Source organism: Anas platyrhynchos, chromosome 2 (assembly GCF_047663525.1).
Source record: "Anas platyrhynchos isolate ZD024472 breed Pekin duck chromosome 2, IASCAAS_PekinDuck_T2T, whole genome shotgun sequence".
NCBI classification, from domain to species: Eukaryota; Metazoa; Chordata; class Aves; order Anseriformes; family Anatidae; genus Anas; species Anas platyrhynchos.
The window spans coordinates 54,089,703-54,108,294 of NC_092588.1; the positions used below are offsets into that span (position 1 = coordinate 54,089,703).

General features: G+C 39.2%; 1 protein-coding gene across 2 annotated transcripts; it reads left to right on the forward strand.

Annotated features, from left to right (window-relative positions):
* Positions 1-304: 304 nt before the first annotated feature.
* Positions 305-18,463, forward strand: THOC1 (THO complex subunit 1). 2 transcript variants are annotated; one of them, XM_027451976.3, is made up of 22 exons: positions 305-444; positions 1,016-1,089; positions 1,193-1,253; positions 1,797-1,863; positions 2,730-2,848; positions 3,545-3,593; positions 4,089-4,184; positions 4,473-4,555; positions 5,078-5,151; positions 5,738-5,846; positions 7,079-7,210; positions 8,576-8,676; positions 10,206-10,272; positions 10,444-10,494; positions 11,121-11,191; positions 12,059-12,082; positions 12,504-12,599; positions 13,927-13,992; positions 14,433-14,516; positions 14,745-14,892; positions 16,322-16,400; positions 18,054-18,463. In XM_027451976.3, the coding sequence occupies exons 1-22, from the start codon at positions 397-399 to the stop codon at positions 18,347-18,349; spliced, it is 1,995 nt and encodes a 664-aa protein (XP_027307777.1). In that variant the 5' UTR covers positions 305-396; the 3' UTR covers positions 18,350-18,463. The 2 variants fall into 2 exon arrangements, with proteins under 2 accessions (XP_027307777.1, XP_027307778.1); XM_027451977.3 differs by lacking the exon at positions 12,059-12,082 and having other exon boundaries at positions 306-444.
* The last annotated feature ends 129 nt before the right edge of the window (positions 18,464-18,592 follow it).

Consider the following 18,592-nt stretch of genomic DNA (forward strand, 5'->3'; position numbering starts at 1 on the left):
AGCTATATGCTGTATGAACAGTACATTGCTGTATACGCTGTATGAACAGTATATTGATTTTCTGGGCATAAAAATAAATAAATAAATAAATGTTGTGTTGTTGCTGAAATAATGATGGACAAATTTTTAAAATAGGGAGCTGTATTTGACACTGGCAGGCAGAAGAGGCGAAGGTCTTCGGAGCTGCTAGACGCAGGTCTTTCCCTTCCACCTGCACAACCCAAAGAAACAGAAATTAAAACACGGGGTAGGTAAAAAGCAGCTTTTTTTTTTTTTCCACAATGAGGGCGTTGGGGGGGGGGGGGAGCAGCGCCTCACTAACGGCCCGCCCTCAGCGCCAACGGCCGCCCGGCCGCCATCGCGTCATCGCGGAGCGCCGCGGGCCGGAGCCCAACCATGTCGCCGCCGCTCTTCAGCCTGCCCGAGGCGCGGCTCCGCTTCACCGTGAGCAGCCCGGGGGGCACCGGGGAGACGGGGACGGGGCCGGGGGGACGCGCGGCTGCCGCCATCTCGCGCTGGGCCGTGCTGAGGGGGGCCGCGCCTGGCTGCGGGGAGGGCCCGGCTGGGTGCTGAGGTGCCCGTAAGGCGCCGCGAAAAGCGGGGAGTGGGGCTCGCACCCCCATCCCAAACCGCCCCAAATCCCCCTGCTGAGAGGGGGAGGCTGTGGGGGGCTTGGGAGTGTGGTAGGCGCAGCAGCGGGCACAGCGCAGCGCGCCCCTTTGTGCTTCGCTTCCACCATGCAGCCCTCGGGTGTGAGGCGTGATCTGCTACCTCACATGCCTAATTTGCTACATATTTCGTGTTATTTACCCGATTTGTTTCCAAAGACTCCTTGGTAAGTCGCTACGTGGTGTGTGTTTACATGTAAATCAGTACGCGGGGTGCAGTACACGCGGTTCCCTCGCATTTCTGACCATCAGGTGGCAGAAAACAAAAGTGATCTGGCAGAAACAACCTTGGTACCATTCCAGCTTCATACTGCCCTTGTAACTTTTGTCTGTTCACACTTTGATAGTCTTCTACCAGAGAGGCCCTGCATAACAAAACTATCAAACCGCTGCTGAACGCATTTAACCAGATTCCTGGGAGGTAAGTGGCTGCCACTGGCTTTAAAAGGTGCCCGTTTCCAGATCTTTTTTGTGTGTTCCTAATAATAACGTTATTAACTGATGTGGGGTGTTTGCGTTTGCAGTGAAAATGAAAAGAAGTGTACCTTGGATCAAGCTTTTAGAGTTATTGTAGAAGAAGAAATAGTAAGTACTTCAAACTGCTAAGGCATGTTTTTTAGTATAAATCCAACTTTAATCCACTAGTTAGGATATTAGTTTAACAGCAGCTTATTGCAGTATTGGGAAATACTGGTTATTTAAAAAAAAACAGTCTGAAAATTTGAGTTCATAAATACAGATTATTCTGCATTATACTTCAAGAGTAGGGTGGAGTGGGTCATCTGTTACTAGCATGTAACAAAGTTGCCTGACGGTAAACAAAAGGAAACAGAGGATGTTTTTGTTAGTATTACTTGAGTGTAGGTGGAATGGAGGGTAGTTATATTCAGAGGTGAATGACACAGTCTGCAGAGTAAATATTGTAGGGTCTTCAAAAGCTGTAACTGGTCAAGAAGTGTTGTTCATTCATTAAATCTGTATACAGTTAACTGATGGGTCTGATGTAACAGGTTGAAATTTCAATGTCAATATCTGTTATAAATACCCCTGCTTGGAAACAAGAATTTTGGTTTCATTAAATATATTAAAGTCAGAATAAAGAAGTTTAAAACTGTTCTTTTTGCTTAGATAAATAAAGCTCCATGTGAAAATCTCCTGGCAATTATTTCTCTTGCTATTAATGGAGTCACAGAAGGTGAGCATCTTTTTTCAAATCTATTGGCAGTTTGGGGGGCTTTAGGGTTGTTTCAGATTTTAATACCTTGATTTTTGTAAGTTGTATTCAGCAGTTGGCTTTGATAATATGCGGTTTTTAGGGTAGTGATTAACTCTGTTTCATGAGAGGAGTGAAATAGAATTAAACTCAGTTACCTGTGTGACCTTTGTGTTGGAATCTTTTTTTGAGTTCTACTGAATGTCTCTGCTCATCTCCCACATACTGACCTGTCAGGACACAGGTGTTTTTTAGATACTTGAATCTGTTTTGATAACTTTCATCTTCTGTGTCAGAAATCATTGTGCTAATCTCTTTTGAAGAGTCTTTCACATACTTCCATTTATTTACTTGTTCACGTTACCTATCAAATACTTGTTTTATTAAGTATAGCTCAATTACGTATGTGTCTTAACAACTGTAGAATAACATGATCTATGATTACAATGAATGTAGACATTAGCAAGGTACAGAGCAGAGTGTGGATATACATGCTTGAGGAAAAGACTCTCAGACTTCTTATGTGTATGCAGTAGAACTATGGATTTAGAAGTCTGAAGGAGTTTAATTGTGAGATGCAAGGCTAGCTGTTTGAGTCTTCTGAGATTTTTAAAACAGTTCTTGTTTAGTGTTTTCTGCACATTAATACAAAGCTCTCATCTGCATGTGTACATGCATACAAAAATATCTTCAGTGGGAGTTCATACTTCAGCCAAAGCTTTTTGTTAGGCTATGTAGAAACCCAGGAGAACTTTTTTGCTTCTTTGGGAACATGTCCATCAAATGCCATGCATCTTACTGCATTCCAGTTCAAATTTGCTGAACAAAACACTCGCTGTTCCTCATAGGTATCTGCACTGCATCAACCCCTTTTGTGCTTCTGGGAGATGTTCTGGATTGCTTGCCTTTGGATCAGTGTGACAAAATTTTCACATTTGTGGAGAAGAATGTTGCTACATGGAAATCAGTAAGTATTTTTCCAAAATGTATGTTATGCCAAAGCTTTTGTCTACCCAAACCATTTTTATAAACAGATTTTAATTGTCTGTGCATCTGTCTGTGTTAGAGTTGTAGCATTAAGCATGTTTTGTTTTCCTTGTCTTCTTTTCTTTCCTAGACTTCTTCCCATAGACATTAAGGCTGTTCTATTGGAGATAATGTAGTCTTCCCCAGTATATTCACAAACTGCTTCTTATCATTCATTTAAGCATCTCTCATTTTCTTACTGCCAAACTACTATTACTGTGAATGCTCTAAATCTTTTGTGTGTTGCTCTTTATGTATGTATAGAAATAATTCACGGAAGGATAAGGGAAATGAGTGTAAAAAATAGTGTGGTCCAGGAAAAACAGAGGATCCCACTCATACAGTTCATTGTTATGTGTGGGGATTTTTAGTGGTTTATTTGTTTGTTTTTTTTTTCCTTTTCATTTGAGGGGGGGAAACTGGATTTAAGTGTTGTGGTTTATGCTTTCTTGAAATAAATTTGTGGGGTTGTTTTTTTTATGTTGGCCTTTTGTGAAAACAGTTTCTTATTTAAGGGAAAACTGAAATTTAGAGTTAAGAGTAGGAAAGACTTATACTTGCTTGTGATTTAATTAAAATTGTTGAAAAACACTTTTGCTATCTCTTAATGATCTCAATACTTTTTACTCTGTTTCAGAATACGTTTTATTCTGCAGGGAAAAATTACTTGCTACGAATGTGCAATGGTGAGTTCTAGTTTTTCACAGGTTGTGGTGGGGAATTAAGGAAGAGCAGATTAAAGTGAGTTTAATAATTTGATCAGATGCATTCAATAAGTAATAAAAGCAGGTCACGTATCTTAGTGCATGTTCATGAGTCTTGCAGATTAATGTAAAAGTTATTCTGACCGTAGGGAAATCTCTTCAGCAGTGGAGGTACTTACAGAAGAACATCTGAAAAGTATTTATCTCTCAGCAATGACAAGGCCCCAGTCAGAGGCAGTATTTGATTTGGATTTGTTTGAACTAATCTTTTCTTGCCACTGTAGGAATTCAGAGAATAAATAGAATACATTTGGGAAAACTGTGGCTGATCTGAGGAAGTTACTGGCATTTAAATTTACAAACCTTAGCATCTTTTCATGAGTTACATGGGATGTGATTAGCAAGTCTTAAAGTCTAGCATGTAAGAAATTGAAAGAGGGACAAATACTGATATTCTGTACTTTTTGCAATATTTAGATCTCCTAAGAAGACTATCAAAGTCACAAAACACAGTCTTCTGTGGAAGAATTCAGCTGTTCTTGGCTAGGTTATTTCCGCTTTCTGAAAAATCAGGTAAGGTTTTTCCATTTCATCACACCTAACACATGGCAAAGACTAAATAGGTTTCATCTTTTAAGCTTGTGAAGGTTGCAGATGAAATCCGGTTGGAGAAAAGCACTTTGTATCTTATTTCTTGTCTCTGTTGTTAGTGTTGTAGGTGGCTTTAATTTATTGTGATTTCAAGCACAGGTTTTGAATGCTGTTTCTGAGAATTTAATAGCAGTATCTTATAAATAACGAACTGAACTAACAGACTTATGAGCTTCACAGCTTTTGGGACTGACCTTCTATTTTCTGCAGGACTCAACTTGCAGAGTCAGTTCAACCTGGAAAATGTCACTGTTTTCAATACCAATGAACATGAGAGCACGTTAGGACAGAAGGTAAGAATTCCTGTGTAATTTTTCACTCATTCTGCTGAAACCAATTCTGTAACCACCTAAGATTGCTTGTACAGAAGCGTGCTACTGTGCACATTCTACATTCAGAACTGTACGTTCATAATTTGGTTCTCCCTCTTCCAGACCAGCCGGCTGATTCTGGAAATGGGCGTGTTATTTGGTACAGTAAACTGTGTAGGCTTGCGGGTGGAGAGGGATCTTGATTTGACTGAGAGAGGAGAACTGTCACTGTAAAAAGTTTTCCATACAGTCTACAGAGAACAGAGCTTTCCTTATGAGTTTGTTTTTTGTTTTTGTTTTTTTTTCCAGTGTAGGTCAGGCTACCATTTTAAAGTGTAGTGTATGGTGTTAAGACAAGGACTTGGGTGTTTACTGGAGATCTGTTAAATTACCAGCCTAAGCATCTGAAGTGCAATAATTGGTATAAAACTAAAGAACACCATGAAAAATGTATACAAATTATGGTGGCACTTACACGAGATCTTTATTATTTTTTCCTATTAGCACTCAGAGGAGAGAGATGAAGGGATGGAGGTAGAAGAAGGTGAAATGGGAGATGATGAAGCCCCAACAAGCTGGTGAGCTTATAACAAGTCTAAACATTGAAACATAATTTTATAAAGTGAAAGAAAATAACAGTTTGGAAAATAACCTTAAATGTTGTGAATTCTACTTATTTCTTGCCCCCTTGTGACTGGATAGGTTTTTTTTGTTTGTTTGTTTTAATGGAAGCAGGTTTTTTAAACGGAGATTGCCTAGAAGTATGAAGAAGTCTACAGATTATTTGAAAAAGTTACATACTCTCGCTGAAAACTACTGGTATTCTTTCTCAGTTCTCCCAAGTTATCTTGACAAAACTTGTTCTGGTAAAACGTGTTCAGGGATAATGAGCACATGCTGTGTGTACTTTTAGGAAAAAGGACTGTGCTCTTCTTCATTCCCCAGGCAGTGTAAAACTCGTAGGTCTCTTTTGCTCCACCATTTGTGTTGTTATGATGGAAAAAGTAACAGTAGGCCGGATGGAAGACTCTTTTAGGGACAAGTTTTAAATGACAGACTTTTCCATAAGGGCTCACTATTGACTTTATTGCACCTTTCTGAGTGGACTTGAATTTAATATAGTGCTTTCAGTATGTGTTTTCTTAACCATATATTTTTTTCCAGTTCCATTCCAATAGATTATAACCTGTATAGAAAATTCTGGTCACTTCAAGATTACTTTAGAAATCCTGTGCAGTGCTATGAGAAGGTCTCATGGAAGACTTTTCTTAAGGTAATCTCAGTTCATGCGTTCAACAATTCATCCTAAGCAAAAAGAAAGAAAAAAAATGTACGTAAGTAAAAGAGTGACTGAGAAAGAATGGAACAGTTCAACTGTTAATGCTATTGAAAATGAGGAACACGTGAGGAAGTGCATTTTGCTGGTTTCTAAAGTGAGCCTTTGACAGTAAACAGTATATTAAGATGCGCTGTAAATCTTCTAGTAAAACTTAAGTCAATTACAGAAACACTTCATATGTTTCAGTAATATCAGAAGTACCTTTTTTGTGATTTATTAGTTGCAACAAGCAGAGCTTTTTAAATAGTTCTACCTAATCGCAGGCCTTTCTTTTGAGTATTGTTTATTTTTGAATATTAATCCCAGTAGAATCCTAAAATTGATAGGATTCTACTGAAACAGATCACTTTGTAGAAGCAATGACTTGAACCAGCTGTTGACTTCAGCCACCTGTTTCAATTTTGCTTACTTTGAATGTTGAGGATGATTTACTGCAAAGCTTTTACCCATTTTTTCACACTTGGTCATTCAGTTTTTAACAGTAAAAAACTTTTTAACTTTTTAACAGTAAAGCCCACTTTAAAAAAAAAAAAAAAAGTCTGTTCCCTGTATTGTAGAAATTTCGAGGTAACATCTTTACAGACATCCTTATATAAATCTGGTTAACGAGGTCTGTCCTCAGAGTTCAAAAAAAGAAAGATTATAACAATAAAACATGGTTGAGAGAATGATGGTCAGGTTGAAGTCTTTCAGATGAATTTTTTGACAGATTTTCTTCATTGCAGTTTGAAGGCTGAATTGATTTTAAGACAGGCACTGCAAACTTAACTTTCACCTATGTACCTTTTGTAATAATTCTGAACAAATGTGATGATGTTTGGATGTTAGCACTATTACGATACATACTTTTTTTTTCTTCATAACATCTAAACAAGAAAGCAATTGTGCTCTATTCACAACCCATAGCATTTTGTCATTAGTACATTTAAATACTCCAGTTGAGTAGATATTCTGAAATGATAAATAATGCTTTGACTCATAAATAATGTTCAGAGATCCCCTGTGCATTGGTACACTGGCAAATAGGTGTTATTTTGACTGGCTGATAGCAAGTCTGCTACCGATTTTACTTGGTTGGCACTAAATCTATTATAGTTCTCTAATTAAATACAAGCTTTCTTAGTTTATTTTTTTTCTTCATGTGGTAAATAACTCTTGTTTTATAGTACTCAGAAGAAGTTTTGGCAGTTTTCAAAAGTTACAAATTGGATGACACTCAGGCTTCCCGAAAAAAGCTAGAAGAACTAAAAACAGGCGGAGAACACGTGTATTTTGCAAAGTTCCTAACTAGTGAAAAGGTACGTGATCTGTTTGCTCAGAATCAAGAGTAGCTGAGGTCTGAAGGCACCTGTGGAGATAATCTCATTCAGCCTCCCTGCTCAAAGCTCTCAGCTCAAGCAGGTTTTGATCTGTACCATGTCCAGTTGGGTTTGGAATGTCTCCACAGTTTCTCCAACAATCCCATTGCATTGACTGCTGCATTAAGATAAATTTCTTCTGTTCTTACATTTTATTCCTTCTCTCTGGATTCTGTCTGTTTAGTTGAAGATTCAGGGACTACTATTTCTGGAATAGTCTGCAGGAAAGCTGTTGTTTATTTCACTCAATATGTTTTTATTTGTTTTCATTTTAAAAAGGGAAATTAAAGTAAATATTTATGGAGCTGCTTTTTTATTGTCTTTACGCTTTCAAAACGTGGCTGATGTGTTAACCATATTTCCTTTTTCTTAAGTCTTGTTTAAAATCTCTTTGAAAATGATATTGAGCGTTTTGAACTCTGCTAAGAGTTAACTAAAAAATGAAATGCTATTGAATTGAATCCTAACACTTTTGTCTTCATTTTGGAATAACTTGTAACTTTAACTTTTGCAGGCAAGTGTTAGTAGGTGACAAAGTTAGTCACAATGCACAATAAGTTTTCTCTTTCCGGAATTGGGAAGGGGGAGAGGAGAAAGATGCATGCTCATAAGCCTTCAATTTGTGTGTCAAGAATTTTAAAATGATATTGAACTGGTTGCTTAACAAATACACAAGTGAAAGGTCTTTTTCTTTAAAGAATCTTCTCCAGTGCTGTCTTTGTATGAGAGATCATGCAAATCGTGTTGCAACATGTGAGGTGTAAATCAAGCAGTGTACCAGTGTACACTGGTGATATGAGTGCAAACACTTTTTTGATAGCAAAACCCTTACGTAGCCATTAGTTCATAGGAAAAGGTAGTAAGCTGTCCTTCAGTTACTGAAAAATTTGAATATTTGTTGTTCCAAATTCGTGTTCATTTCAAAGTGAATGATTCCTTAGGCAGAATGTTGTGAAATCCAGTAGGATAAAATTCAAAAAAGAAAAACTTAAGAAATACGCTGTTTGCTTTTACAAGCAGGTCCTTGTGATTCTAAGGGATGGGTTACATTAAGTTTTGATAACTGTCTTTCCTAAATTGTGCTGAATGGAAGTTTCACGGATCTTGTGGAGCTTTGCGGAGCACTGTCTTTAAAGTATAGGTGATCCTGAATAGAGATTTTTGTAATGACTTGCCGTCATCATCTTCTTGTAAAAATTGTCCCCGTCTGGTTTATCTGAAAATATTTGTCGATTTTTTTTGCAGTTATGCATGTTTAATGTCTTTAAAGTCTATGTGTAATTCTTTTTTTTTTTTTTTGTCTAGTTGATGGATTTACAGCTGAGTGACAGTAACTTTCGCCGTCACATCTTGTTGCAGTATCTAATACTCTTTCAGTATCTGAAGGGACAGGTCAAATTTAAAAGGTAATATGGATTGAGTTAAACTGAACCATTTTAAAAGCACTTACATCTACTCATTCTAAGGTTCTGGTGAATCTTGTGGAACCCTGGACTGGTAAATATAAGAGGTGGATGAAATTATTTTACGGCAGTAAAGGGGAGGTCTCGTTCCTGCCTTTCTGTGTTCCTCTTGGTGTGATTCTCTGCTTCCCCTTGCAGGGACACTAGTGTTTGTTAGTGTCAAGTTTGTGCAGTTTTCTAAGACAGCAAAAACATATCTGCTTGTCTTGCACAGTCAGTTTTCTGTCAGGTTGGTGAGTTGGGTGGGATTTCAGAGAAGCAGAGACCTCTAGAGGTTGGTTAAGGTGCATGCCAGCCATGAGAGGGAAGGAGTGCTTCTAGCAGCAGGCCATTAGGTAGTGCAGGATACCTACAGATTCAAAATGATGGCATATATATCATCAACTTTGCCATCCGCATGTGGCATTGTTTGCTGATTTGTTTCTTCCTAAAGCTCTGCAGAATTACATCTAAAACAGCAAGAGATAACAAGGGTGACTACTCCTTTTATAAACCGATGGGACAGAACAAAGCCCTGTCTTTTTCTACTCAGTACTCCAGTGTTATGCTGAAGAAAAATGTTCCTGTTTGTTCTTTTCCTGTGCCATTAACCATATGGGCACGTAAAGATTAACATTTAAGGCTTTCACCTGTAACATACTGCCTTTTGCAAACAGATCTCAGAGAACTTTGCAAACTAGATCAGTTTTATTATCCTCGTTCTATAATTTATTTACCAAGGTGAGCCAGTGGCAGAGAAGGACTAGAATTCAGGTATCCTGAACTGCAGTTCAGCCCTGTAGAGGTGGTAGTTGATCATTTCAGTGACAATTCATTCAGCAGTTCATTAAAAGCACTCGTTTATCAGTGGGCAAGGACGGTGTAATATATATATGGCATGGTATAACGCTAATTTGTTCACAAATCAATTCTGGTCTCTTCGTGGAAAGGAAATGAGCCACATCCTAAGTATTGTATTTATTTCTACTTTTTACTTTTTCACTTCTACTTACTAATTGCATTATAATTCTAGGTTATGCTGTATAGAACTCATGTTTTACAGTACTCAAGATGTGTGTCCATATAATGCCAGTAGATTAATTCTTTTACTATGGCTTGTCTACAGTAGCGCTGTAGCCAAGGTTAGGAGCGGATCTTTTGAAGTCTGTTTTTTGTGTCCGTTTGCTGTGCTTTGGGTCCACATAAAGATCTGTTCTTGAATCGCACAAATGAACTTTCTACTGGCTGAAGTTAAACCTGGAAGTATTTTCCACAAGCACATCAAATTAAAGCCACAAACCAAAAAATGTTCAGTCCATGGGACCAGATCAGAGCATATTCAGAGTTCCTGCAACTCCCCTCCAACACCTCTTAGGAAGCACAGAAAGCACGTAGTGTAAAGGGTGTGTCCTCAGCACTATTTCAATATTTAGTCATCTCTTCACATTAAAAAATAAAAAGATGATTTAATGATTTCTCTTTTTCAATTCCAGTTCAAACTATGTTCTAACAGATGAACAATCTCTTTGGATTGAAGATACTACAAAGGCAGTTTACCAGGTTGGTACCATAGATTCTTATGTAAAAATTACGTAGAAAATGTAGTTACCTCATGTAATAGTGTATTAACCACCTTTGAAGCAGTAACAGCCATTTTGTTTGTTTTTTCCTAAATATTCTGTAAAGTATAATGTTAAAAGTTAACTTCTTTTTTTTTTCTCCCAATCATAGCTTCTTTCAGAAAATCCGCCAGATGGGGAAAGATTCTCAAAAATGGTAGAGGTAAGAACTTGGGTGCATGTCTGAACCAAGGTCTCTCTAGAGTGTCTAAGGAGTAAAAGGGCCATATCAGTAATAAGCCATCTCTTAGAACATAAACATAACGTCCGAGAGACCTTTTATCTCATCTCAGTAAGAGATCTCATAACATCTTTTATTATTAGCCACATTTTCCCATGTTTTTATTAATGTGCTTTTCTCCTTTCTACTGGGGAAAAATGGAAATGGTCATACCTGTGCATGTATACATACATGAGATCATTTAAAACTATAGATATCTTTGCAGGAAGGAGTACTATGCCCAGAGACATGGAAATAAAACACAAACGGAATTTAACCTTTTTTCAATCTTACTGCTTTCTGTTTTTAATTTTCCTTTGGCTATATCTCTTTCTTTGCTCAGAGAAAGAGAAATCAAGCCTTTCTCGTAGTCATTGGAGAGAGGAGATGCACTATTTTTGGATAAACTAAACCAACTGCCTAAGATTATACTGATGACCTTCAAATTTGTGGCTGAAATACACTAAAACCAAGTTTTTTCCTTAGTTACAATAGCTTAATTAATATTTGTGGGGCCAACTTTAAAGGTAATTATGACTCTGATAATATGGAATATTATGTTTCTCCAGCATATATTAAATACAGAAGAAAACTGGAACTCATGGAAAAATGAGGGCTGCCCAAGCTTTGTGAAAGAAAGGTATCTCTTTCAAAGTAGAAATTTGTCATTTATTTGAAATGATGGCTCAGCTTCTGAATATGTATGTGAAGTGTATATGAGCTCAATGATTCACACAACCTAGACATTTGTATAGTTGGATGTCCCTTCCACGTGTGCAGAACGCTCTTAGATTTCTGCCAAAAGTTTTAAGGCTTCGTTATGCCAATGAAGAGGTGGTGATGCATCTCTGGGTCTCAGGAGAGCACTCCTCATTGTCTCATGGCAGCATTTTGTTCTCTTAATACCAAGGATCCAGTGGCTGGGGATCACGTTGTCTCCCTTCCTGCCTTTGGCAGACACTGTGATGAAGAAGTCAGTGCCTGACTTTGCTGTATAGCAGTAGGGATTGCCTCTTAAAGCAATTCCTTTGGCATTATGGCTTTAATGGGGTAGCAAACCTGCAATTATTATGATGTTTGCCACTTGGTGGCGATAACTTACCTGAAAGGAAAATACAGTTAAGTGGCTATTGCCATCAAAAGATTTCCTGCGTAATTATTTACTAACTATTGGCAAATATGAACTGAGATTCTATATATGTGTTTGACTGTTCTCTCCACTGGCCACAGCCCCTTAGTGGTAAGCAGCAGACGGGCCATTACCTTTTCACAAATTCTTTTATGCAAAGGTCAGGTGGAGCCATCTTTTCCTAGCTTCAAGCAATTTATAGAAAAGGGAGGGGGGTGGTAAGAAGAGAGAAATAACTATTGGAAAAGAAAATGTAAAATTATTAATTAATTAAAATTATTAAATCTGACTTAAATCTTTGATTAAATCTTAAATTAATTATTAATTAATTAAAATTATTAAATCTGACTTGTATAAATGTTCTGTCTCCTTCTTTAGATCTCAGCCAGAGTTTCAGCTTGGGTAGGTCTTACCCTTACCTCAGTGATGTGGGATCTCCATTCTCTGATCCCATGAAATCAGGTGCAGCTGGGGAAGGAGAGCTTGCAATCGTAGTGCAGATGATCCCAGCAGCAGGGTAGATCACACTTAGTATGTGCTGCTGGAATAAATGTGATTTGCTTCTTTTTCTGTACTGGAACTCTGATAAACCTTTAAATTTGTGAGTGAACTGATTTTGGTGTCTGGCAAATCCTTTTCCTTATCCCTGCTTTATGTTCTCTCTCCTCTTCCCCCTCCTTTCCACCCTGGGAATCTCAGTCCTTCTGAATACCTTCACTGTGATTTAACTCAAAGCCACCTGAAATGAATTGGCTTAGTTTTGTTTTCTTAAATATTACTGACTTGATATTAAAGAGCTGTTTTGTTTTTTTTTTTCCTTTAGGCCTCCTGATTCTAAGCCAATGAGGCCTGCAAGAAAGAGGCCAGCTCCTGAGGACTTCCTAGGAAAAGGACCAAACAAAAAAATCCTTATGGGGAAGTACGTCGCGGTTTGTTGTTGTTGTTGCTTTTCTTTTTCTTTAGAGGGTTTCTGTGGTGGCAGTTACTTTGGTGGTTGATTTTTGTTTTGTTGTTTCTTTTTTTTTTGCCATTGATTGTTTTTTAGTGAGTGTTTTTCAAACTTTCTCACTTTGGAACTGCAAAACTTGGTTTAAAACTCGCAGTGGGTTTTTCCTTAGTCATCTCTTATAGATCCCTTATAGATAGTCCATAAGTCATAGGCTGCAAATCAGTGTTTTTATACTTGTTGGATCAGTTTTTATCCTTTTGTTTTCTTTTTTTTGCTTAACATGTGTCTATGCCATGGATTTTAAAATAACACCTACTGGTATTTTATCCATGGGGATAAGTAATATGCAAAATGTGGGACTTTCATTGGAGAGAACATATCAAGAAGTATTCTAAGTGCTACATTTTTCCACTTTATTTCTAGGAGAAATTCTAGTCTCTGTTTTGTAACTGTTCGCCAAACCTACATGTGGAAATTATGATCTCCTCTTGAGACTCAAGATCTTGTACTGAGTTACTAAACACTGAGCGCTCAATGTTCCTTCTGAAAAAGAAAATGATAAATTGTTTCATTTATCAAAACAAAATGTTCTGTCCACAGATTAGCCAGAGACTTAAGTAGAAGTTTAGAAAGTTATTTTCCTAATTTGTAACATCAGATAACATTTCACAGAATCACAGAATTTCTAGGTTGGAAGAGACCTCAAGATCATCGAGTCCAACCTCTGACCTAACACTAACAGTCCCCACTAAACCATATCCCTAAGCTCTACATCTAAACGTCTTTTAAAGTCTTCCAGGGATGGTGACTCCACCACCTCCCTGGGCAGCCTGTTCCAGTGCCTAACAACCCTTTCAGTAAAGAAGTTCTTCCTAACATCTAACCTAAAACTCCCCTGGTGCAACTTTAGCCCATTCCCCCTCGTCCTGTCACCAGGCACATGGGAGAACAGGCCAACCCCCACCTCTCTACAGCCTCCTTTAAGGTATCTGTAGAGAGCAATAAGGTCGCCCCTGAGCCTCCTCTTCTCCAGGCTGAACAAGCCCAGCTCCTTCAGCCGCTCCTTGTAGGACTTGTTCTCCAGGCCCCTCACCAGCTTCGTCGCCCTTCTATTTATGTCACTTCGGGTAATTCCTAATACGTTTGTATCACAAAATTTGTATTACGCTCTTTGTTATAAAGGCTTTGGGAAGAGAATTTGTGTAGCACTGTTTTGTGTGTCTGGCTTTGGCAAAAGATGGAACGTGGAATGATCGGATGAAGGAGTTCAGCATGTGTTTGTGCTCCTCTTTTTCAGTGAGGAACTGACCCGCCTGTGGAACTTATGTCCCGATAACATGGAAGCTTGCAAATCTGAGAGTAGGTAGGTAAGAAATAGTACGTCATTGTCTAAAGCTAACTTCCAGCACTCTTTTAGGCAAAATTACAGTTATTACAAAGTTGCATAAGGAAAGTGTTTAAGATGATCGTATAGAGCATTCCATTGTGCTGTGTCTTGAGAGAAGCTGATTCTATGCATCTCTGTCTTGAAATCTTCTTACAGTTTTCTTTGCTATTGTTCACTCATCTAATAGAGGGTGATCGTATAATTAGGTAGTTTCTGTAATAAAGGAATTTTGCCAAGTCTGGTTCTAGTGAAGTTGGCGAGCTATTTAGCCATGATTTTCAGGTAAGCGTCTGCTTAACCAAAACTTGTGATTCCTGATGCATGGAGAGGAGAAAGAGATGTTTCTGAAGTAACTGAAAAACAGCTATTTTATGTAGAATGTGCATAGAATTAAGATCCTTATTTTATTTTTTTAGGGAATATATGCCAACGCTGGAGGAGTTTTTTGAAGAAGCTATTGAGCAGGCAGATCCTGAAAATATGGTTGAAAATAAGTACAAGTACGTAGATCTTTTTGTTTCACTTCGTTTTGATCTCTTGCATGTTTGGATTGTTAAAGAAAACCGCCCGTTCTCTCTATACTACTGTGCATCTGTGCTGGACTCAAGTAATACACAAAAAATATAGATTTGGACAGAATTATATTACTTAGGAAATGACTCAGATCTTTTTGTGTACTTTTATAGATGACAGAGTGTTACCAAGCAAACTTTTTTTTTTTTTTGTAGGGCTGTGAACAATTCTAACTATGGGTGGAGAGCATTACGACTACTAGCACGCAGAAGTCCCCACTTCTTCCAGCCAACGAACCAACAATTCAAGAGTTTACCAGAATATCTAGAAAACATGGTAATCAAATTAGCCAAGGAGCTGCCTGTAAGTGGTATTATCCTATAATAATAATAATAATAATAAATGAATTCATTTGACTTCCTGCTTGTCTCTTTCTGCAGTCCATTTGGTACACGGGGGGAGAAACACAAGAAAAAAGTTTGTACACTGAAGGAAATATTGCAAGGAAAATTGCTTTAATCTGTGAAGATTCCAGTAATAGTAAATTTTGGATAACTTGGGCTAACATTAACTGCTGAGCTTGTATTCTGTGACCGAACAGCTGTGACAATCCAAGCTTTTCTTCACCATTGCAGAGTTGGTAGATAGGAATATGTTTCTACCAAGCTACTTGGGTTCTGCGTTGCAGTGCAAACCACTTCTACGGCAGGTGTAAGCTGGTGGCATGGCTTGTGGCAGCAGTAGCTGTGGTTAGCAAAGGGGCAGCGTGTGCAGCTGAGGATACTGTGGTGTTGCAGCAAGATCTAGCAGGGCTCTTTGGTCAGCCCCTGTTTTTTAAAATATGTAAAGGAAAAAAAGACCTCATGGAGCTGTAAATCTTATCCATTATCACTTTGTATGTTCAGCAATACAAATCCGAGGCAAGGGCTTTAGGGGTCTTTCAGGTCGCTTTATACAATCGCTTTATACACAGTGGTAAGAGAGATGAATGGTTGGGGAGGAGAATGTTTTCTAAGCCTTTGAGTTAGCACGCAACCCAGGTATTTTGTGCAGATACAGACCCTTGGTTCTGTATGTGAGATCTTTCTTGTCTGTGATTTAAAAATTGGATTGTAATGTGTAGCATTTTCATTGTCTAGCCATCAGAATTAACTAGATGCTAAAAGCAATTTTAGAACTAATACTGGGAGGTAAGAGAAGTTTAATAGACAACTTGATGCAGTGTTCCTGATGATGCTATGGTCCTGGACCAGATATTACTGCAAGAAACAAATGCATGGGTAAGGCCTGCGACTGAGATGTAGAAAAGGGAGCCTTTTGTTCATCTTGTCTGATCAGTAGCTAAATCAAGAAGTGAAAAGTCTGCTGATTGTTTACTTGTTTGCCACCTGTAGCTAGTCTACAAAAAAAAAAAGTCTGAAAATACAGAAAACATGAATTCCTGAGTGAGGAATAAAATGAGTGAAGATTATTTTTTATTTTTTTTAAGGAAGTAATAAAGCTATGCATGTTATGCTGCATTTGTAGGTAGTGTGGAAAGAACTGGAGAGAATCCTGTAAAGTCATTTGATAGCTTCATTAGTTTATTTTTTGGGGTTTTGTTTTTTAATTAACACTGTGTTTTGTTGTTACTGGTGTTATGAATGCAGAAGACTGGGGGAGATTTTTAATTCTCATATGGGATCATGTCAGATTTTCCATTCTAACACACATGCCAGGGACCATCATAGAGCTGTAGAATTTCTCTTGAAACACAAAATTCATCCAATGATATTTAGTTCTCTCATTATAGCCTCCTTCAGAAGAAATAAAAACAGGCGAAGATGAAGATGAGGAAGATAATGATGCTTTATTAAAGGAAAACAATGAAAGTAAGATTTGCATGTTCTTAGTCCTCTCACAGTTTCTCGTGATGCATATAGTGGAAGCTGTGTTTAACTGTAGTTTCTGCTCAGGGTCACCAGTCCCGGTTGCCCTGGTGCTTCTGACTTGTACCCGCATTCATACTGAAAAGTGCAGCTTGTCAGGGCACACCTGTAGCAGCCTCCCAGTCTCGTGGTCTGCAGTGCCAAAAGTGTTCCAACTTGCTGAAGCTGGTATAAGCATTTTCATTAGGGGCCTCTGCCATTTTTGCTACCTGGTGTGTGTTTAGTGCTACTAGGCGTTTGTAGCCCAAAGATGCACAGTGCTTGGTAGAAATCCCAGGTGTTTCTCAGCCCCTCTTCCTTCTTTCTGCCCTTTAGAGGCCTCTACCCCACTGGGGTAGGTAGTTACAGGACCTTCAGAAACAGCTGTGTTCCACTTTGGGTATTATTACTTCATCTGCATTTGTTGGTCTTGAAGGCAAAAGCTTCTCTGTGACAGAGGAACCAAAACCTTCCTGACAAATATCATGTCTTGTTCCTCTCCATGACCCAGCCCCTCCGTGTGTGTCTCTTGCCATAATTTTGGTGTGTCGTGCTCTCAGGTGTCCTTCCCTGTCCCGTGTGTATGTCCATTGCCTTGCTCCATCCTCACTCACGCCCCCATCTCCCAGAACCTTCTCCCTGCTGCGGTGTAGCTCCGTGCGCTACCTCTTGGACCCAGCGTGGGCAGGGGAATAGGTGGGGTGTGGAACCCGCACACTGCGCACTGCTGCTGAGCCTTGGGGGTTTTCTGCTACTGGAAAGCCGCCTATGGGTGTGTTTCAATCCCTCTTCTGCTGTCTTAAAGCAAAGAGGGGAGAGCTGTGGTCTGCACGTTTTGCTTAGAAACAGTGGAAGTGCTCTGCGGGCTTTTTCTTTTGTTGTTCATGCTTTTCTAGTCCTTTCCCTCATCGTAATAGTTTTAGTGCAAATTAATGACTGTGACCGAAAGTGCTAGAAGGAGCTGAAGCTCCGTCTGTGCCAACTAATGCTTCAGGTGGGGTGAGGGTGAGCTATTTGCTAAAAATTAGGAATATGACGACTTTGTGTAAGTAACTCAATCTTTAAGGTGTTGGTTTTTTTTGTTTTGGTTTTTTTTGGTTTTTTTTTGTTTTTTTTTCCCTCTTAAAGTGTGTGAAATAAGCTCTGGTTTACCACCTATGTTTATAGTCTTAAGTTAAAGCTTTGTAAGCCCAGTTGTGTGATCACTTGGCTTCTCAGCAGAACACTGCATGGAGTGTTTTTATCTCAATGCCAGAATGACAGAAATGTCCTCAAAGTACTGACCACTTAAAGCTGATACCCTGTTCACTCTACTGCTACCAGGAACATGAGGCTCGTTAACTGTTTATCTTGTAGCAGTCAAGCATGGTGATACTTAAAAGGGAGTTTTAAGAAGACAGGGAAGGGATGTTCTTCTTGAAACCCACTACAGCTGTGAGAAGCCAGAGTTTTTGGGTAGGTTAAAGGCTCAATGGCAGGGTTATCTCAGGCTGTGAGTGAGTGAGAGGCTCGAAATGGGGCAGGACAAGGAGGAATTATTTGCAGCATCGACTCGAGACGCTCCCTGAGTCTCGCTGTGATTTTTATTGTTGTTTTTTTTTTTTTTTTCCTTTCCAGGTCCAGAGGTGCAACGGGACAAAGCTTTGACAGGCGACCAAATGGAGATCCTTGCCAGCAGGCTGGGGGAGCACTGGAGGGCCCTGGCCCCCTACCTGGAAATGAAGGATTCTGACATCCGGCAGATCGAGTCGGACAGCGAAGACGTGCGGATGAGGGCCAAGCAGCTGCTGGTGGCCTGGCAGGATCAGGAGGGCGCGCACGCCACAGCCGAGAACCTGATCAGTGCCCTGAGCAAAGCCGGGCTCGCTGACCTTGCGGAGAGCCTGAGCAACGATGCGGAGGGCAGCAGCTAACTGCCTTTGGGTGCTAGCCGGGGTCCGCAGTGAGGTAATTGTAGTAATTGTTGGTAGGTAGCAGCCCTTTGAGAGGTGTCTGGTGTTCGATAAACAATAAAAACCTTTTTTTTTTTTTTATAATATTGTTCACTGTCCAGGTTTTCTGAGAAGAGGATTAGGCAACAAGCTTTAGCTTGGATAGGGGAAGCATAAAAGGGAGGCTGTGTCTTTGTGGGGTTTCTCAGAGCAGGGAGCAGTGTG